The sequence below is a fragment of the Parasteatoda tepidariorum genome, chromosome 1 (assembly GCF_982258835.1).
Source record: "Parasteatoda tepidariorum strain Cologne lab strain chromosome 1, Ptep-v5.0, whole genome shotgun sequence".
NCBI lineage: Eukaryota > Metazoa > Arthropoda > Arachnida > Araneae > Theridiidae > Parasteatoda > Parasteatoda tepidariorum.
The window spans coordinates 64,872,081-64,878,212 of record NC_141755.1 but is presented as its reverse complement, the minus strand read 5'-3'; the positions used below and the strand labels follow the sequence as shown (position 1 = coordinate 64,878,212).

At 25.5% G+C, this 6,132-nt stretch overlaps 1 protein-coding gene across 1 annotated transcript in view; it reads left to right on the top strand.

Annotated features, from left to right (window-relative positions):
- The first annotated feature begins 251 nt into the window (after positions 1 to 251).
- Positions 252 to 6,132, top strand: part of LOC107438671 (uncharacterized) — a 45,618-nt gene continuing 39,737 nt past the window's right edge. Inside the window, exon 1 of the mRNA XM_016051000.5 lies at positions 252 to 643. Within this exon, the coding sequence (XP_015906486.2) occupies positions 446 to 643 (198 nt within the window). The 5' untranslated portion in view covers positions 252 to 445. The remainder of the gene's footprint in view (positions 644 to 6,132) is intronic.

The window sequence follows — 6,132 nt, the reverse complement described above, 5'->3', positions numbered from 1 at the left end:
TTTCATGATTCAAATTCCATCAAGTAAAACTATAATTTTATTGTTAAAACTATTATAACTGTAACTAACGCTATTTTATTAAATTAAAATGTATAAAGCTATTAAAAAAAATTTCTTTGTTTTTAATGGTAATTTACAACAAACACATTATATTACACTTAACACTTTTCATGATTCAAATTCCGCCAAATAAAACGCTAGTTGTCATACAAAGGCAACCCTCCTTCTACCAATTTTTCAACTTTTTATCCATTCTTTTTTATTTTTCTTAGTGATGCGGGGAAAGTTTTCACTTGGCAAGAGAATGTTCAGACTGATCTGTCTACCGAGTGAAAAACATCATCGGAACACTTAAGAAATTGCCGGACTCTTCACTCCATGTGGACTGCACTGATACAGTGCCAGACTTTATGGCTGGACCAATATTGTTAATTCACTTTGCTGTATGGAATGGTGCCGGATGTATAGGTTGAGGGCAGTGATTTGCGTCGTGCTGCTATGGTGCGAATTGGCCGGTGGAGTGCCGGACAATAGGCAGGACAATTTTAATTTATTAGCTGAAAGAGATAGAAAATTGCAAGAATTACTTAAATCATTAGGGTCTTATTCTTCTGATAATCATCAAATCATGCCATCAGAAAAGGCAAGTCATATTTTGCACTGTTTTTTTCTTTCTTTATTTAATAATTAATGAATTTCGTTTTTAACATTAAAATTAAAATTCCACTTTCAAAAAATTCACAAACTTTTTTTTACCATAAATTGGCTAAAAATATGAATTTTAATAAAAATTATAACAGAGTTTAAAAAAACGTTTGTGTGATTACTGATAATTTCAAAGTGGTAAATGGTATTCATAAGGCAAATTTTTTTTTTAATTTGCGATAAGTTTTTCCTTAATATATTTTTTCAGATGATTGATGCTTTGTATGAAAATAATGTGTTCGAAAGCTTAGCATATTAAATTTGCTCATTTTTTTAAAATAAGTTTGTTTATGAATAATGTAATCATATTTAAATAATTAAATAAAAATATGTATTTATAAAAAATCCTTTCGGAAATCTTTAAACAGAATTAAAAATCCATTCACGTTAAAATTACTTAGCTGATAGTAATTTCTATTTGGCATATTTCTGAAAACAATTTGATTTATTTTTTCCTTACCAATCTACCCATTTGACTATCAGTGTTTTTAATAAAATTTAAAAATTCAGTTTTGCCAATTAATTTCTTGCATATTTTTAGTTATCTTTCTTATTTTTTTCCTCTTTTTTGTTAGAAATGATTCTCTAAAATTGACATTTTTATTCGAAACTCTCTCATTTCCTTTTTAATATAATGTGAATGTGATATAAATGTGTACATTTTTGTATTTAAAAGATCTTAATGCAAAATACCAGATTAGAAACTAAATTAATGCCTTTTTCGGAATCCCGATGCCCCGATGCTTATTTTGTATGTTACGAAGCGGGTCATTTTGTATACTATAAAAAATAATAATTTTAAATACTACGTAAACAAAACTAAATTTTTCGATTTTTTAGAACAAACTGAAATTTGTGAGTTATCCCACTCAAGAAAATGTTATGTTAAGAAAAAAATGCAAATGTTAAGAAAAAAAACTTTCGGAGATTTTTTTTAAATTAAGATTGACAAGCAATGAATTTTCAAGATTAATTTAACCTGTGTTTAAAATATTAAGAATCCCTGTAATTTATTATATATATAGGGTGTACCTTAATTCCCACTCTTAATGTAGGTTTTTAAGACTATTTTCCAGAAACGAAGTATTTCTACTTGCAATGGGAGTCACAAAGAATTGGGTGAGGAAAACTTCAGAATTTCGAAATGTGGTGATCATTAAACTTAAAGATGTTTTTTAATCCTCCCTTTTTCCTCTAGCAATCAAACTGATTTTAGTGTCTAATTCCATATTTTTCATTACTGATTTGTAATATTTTGATAGATTTCTTGCTTTTTTTTTGGCTTCAATGTTAGTATGTGACTCCTAATATGTACAGTTTTATCCTACTTTTGTCACAAATACTAATTTTATATACTAAGAGCAGTGATTGCAGAACACCTTGTATCTTTCTTTTTATACTAAATTCCGCTAATATTTTTCTTAGCTCCTTTAAAAAAGCTTTCAATTTTAACGTAACTCTCGGTTTGCTCTTTTTATGCATTTGTTTTAAAGAAATTCAAGATAAATATTTTTTTAGAACTTTACAATCGTGTAAAATTCAATACATTTATCAAAAAGTTACCATGTAAATTCGAAATTTATTTTAAATATTTCAAAACATTCATTTATTTTATCTTTTTTTATTTTTTATTTTTTTGCTATTAATTCATTGATATTATTATGCATTTGTCAATATATAAATACAATATATGCTAACATGTCCATAATTACCTTCGATTTTAGCAACAAATGCAATATATGCTAACATGTCCATAATTATTTTCGATTTTAGCAACAAATACAATATATGCCTAACATGTCCATAATTATTTTCGAATTTAGCAACTTAAAACAAGCGAACTGTTTGCATATAAACATAATATTCTCATTTTCAGAAAATAAATCAAGTCTTAAATTAAGTCAATATAATGGAAGTCAAAATCAATGGGAATCATAATGGAAGTCAAAATAAATCATGTGCTTCTTAACATTGTCAGAAAATATTCAAGTCTTTTAGATTAAAATTTGACAAAAATACCTTCGATTCGAGATGTATATAGAATGTACACATTTGATTACAATATGTCAACACGTCACTATAGTCTGTCGCTAAGTTAAAAATTTCCCAGAAAATATCATATGGTTTTGACTTTTGCAATTTGAAAAATCTTGTAGCAATGAAATTTATCTGGCTTGTTTCTGTCATTTTTAAAATTCTGGAATATTGTCTTTGATATATTTCCGAACGTTCCTGTAGATTTCTAAAAATTTTTAGTATGTTATAAATGCTACTAAAATTGTTTTACTTAGATCCGAAAACAATTTTGGACAGTATGATATCCACTTTATAATTCATGATTTTAATATAAATGCTACAGTTAGAGCCTGTAAGCCGTTAATCTGCACATTAAATAAATGATCCACAGCTTTACTAACATGATCCGCAAAGTGCAGAATCAAGTGTTTTCCGCTATTTACCAAAATAATGTTAGCTCTTTCCGTTGAAGTTCAAAAACTTTAAAGTTTAAAAAGCTATTTAGCATATTCTGCCAAGTAACTTTATGACTTTTATTTGTATTAACTCCATTGTTTAAGTATCGAAAATAAATTAATAAAATTATTGCATTATTCTTAATTGTAATTATACTTTAAACAATTTGACTCTTTGTGTTTTAGTTTTGTTTGAATTTGATTAATGATAGTTTGTTGATGGTTTGATTGCATAAACTTAATCATCTATGTAATGAAAAATAAATAAATAACATCACATTAATTCAATCTTTCAGAAAAGTTACTACTGTTGTTGCAGCAAAGTTCTTATTTTCACTTTAACAAGTGCTTAGAACACTGTAAAAAAATTTGGATCAAATTACAGTATAATGTAATTGGTTTCATCCTCCGTAAAATCCATTTATATAATAAAATATTATAAAAATTAGCAAATTTTTTGTTCCGTAGCATGTTTCGATGGAAATGGATTTTACAGTAAAAAGGACAGTCACTGTGAGTACCGGTAACCATAATTTAATCTGAAATTTTTTGCAGTGTTGGAAATATGCAAATTACCGAACATTTTGCGAATTTCTTAATTAATTTGAGAAATAAAACATTATTTTGGTACTTTAACGGATCGATATATAGTGAATCTGCGCACTACCTAGATTACATGTAAAATACTAGATTTATATGTTTTATAAGGTAATAGTTAAGTATTAAGTTAATATACGGTAGCTATAAGTTAATATAAGTTAAATTATCTTCCACAAGTAACAAATTAATTCATTCCATGAAGAGAAATCATTTTGCATTACAAAATAATTAAATATACTAAGAAAAATTATTATATTTGAACTTTTTACTGTACTTTGAAAAAATATGTTTTTGTTCTGCTCAATAAAACTTAACAATTGCTCTCAAATAATATATAAAAAATAGTATGTAGAAAAATTTGTTGCTAAAACTATTGTCGTAAAGGGAAATGAATCATTAGCGTTCGATTGTGTCGTCACAAAAATAATAAACAAACTCGAATAAAGCTAATCTCAGTCATAATAAGATATGAAATGAGTAAGCGTTTCTAATTTTAGTAGTAGCAGATTCCTCTTTTGGAGTATGAACAACTTTATTCTATCTGATTTGGATGCTTATCAATCAGTATTAAAGCATTTTCTAACTAAATATTGCTTCTCAAATAGTTTGATTAAATTTTATATTTATCCATTCAGTAGATTTTGCTAAAAATTCTATATATTTAATAGAAAGCTATCTTTTCAAAAATATATTTTAATAAACGTCTTGTAAGTTTCTTTTCCATAAAATCATGAACATCCTCATCTTTAAAATAATGATTATTATTTCTTCAGCTTTAATCTTTCTATTAAAGCGTTCCTAGAATTTAAAAGCTATCATAAATTACTAAGCAGATAAACTTGATTTTCAATAAATAATTTAAATAAACTTTCGTCTCTTATTATAATAACATTAGTTATGCCCTCATTTTGTTAAATTTTGTTATTTAGCAGTGAATGTTTTTAGACTTTAAAGTAAAGTCATATTCTCAAATAATTTCTATAAAAACACAGATCATCTTTTCTTTTCTAAGAAAACGTTTTAAATTAAACAATTTTATTCCTTTTTTAATACAAAAAATGTTAATTGCATCAGTTTCGGTATTCTTAAAAAGCAGCAAAGGCACATATTAAAATTTAAATATAAAGAGGCACATTTAATATTGTTATAAAAAGATTCTAAATCATTATTAAACGAATCATTCTTTTATAACATAGACTTATAGGCAAGGTTCTGATACTAAAATTATTAAAAGAATTATTTAAAGTATAAGTAGTAGACATTCAATAATCTTCAACATGTCTTTCTGAAACTTTAATGCATATTTATTTTGAAAAATAATCTTTGAGCCCTTGATTCCATTTAAAATTTAGAAAGTATAGAATTTTCATGAAAAATGAAAGAATCAGTCATTTATGGCAGAATTAATTGAAGTTTTTCTTTCAAAAGAACACATAACGATAATAATGATTTTTTCACGCTAAGAATAATTATAATATTTATAATGATGCTGAAGTCACATTTATTGAAAAAAATATACTTTTTCCTTAGTCACTTATTTAGAATCACTAATATTCATAAAACAACTAAGCACTAAATTGCTATTGAAATTTTAAATTTGCATAAATTTACACAGATCACCATAGGATTTTCATAATCCTGCTCGTAAAAACATTTTTACAGCTTCTATTGAAAAAAAATTTCAAAGCTACAGCAAAAAAAAATCATTTAATTTAAGTTACAATAGGAACCTTTCGCAATTTTGCAAACCGATTTATTTAGTAAACTTATTTTTAAAGGGAAATTTCGTACAAAAAAATTAAACAGCTACAAAAGATATGATAATAACGTAACTTTTGTTAACTTAATGCATAATTATATTCTGTTATTCTTACATCAATCTTCGATGCTGAAGGCTTCTCTTTTCACGTAAAAGTCACCACTCCCGAAAAAAATGTAAGTGACTGTACGAGATTCATCTTAATAATCTAAATTCATCATTACCTTATAAGACATTGTAACTCTTAACCAATGAAAACATATGCCAATCAAATTATATATTTTGATCCTAATTAATCGTTTATAAATGTGATTTTCATATAAATTCATAAAGCAAATGATTTGAATTGAATATTTTGATACTTCTATATTTCAGATATTAACAATTGTTGAAATATAGGTGTAATAAAAAGTATAATTGTAATAAAAGGTGACATTTGTGTTTTATTTGAAGCTAATAAATTCCTATGAAGTATGTACATAATTTCTCTTGTTCCAAAATATAGTTTTTTGTTAAATCATTGGAAAGAAATAAGGCAAATTAAATAAAAATTCACGAAGAAAAAATATTGGATAAAATTACCGTACTGTAGTAATG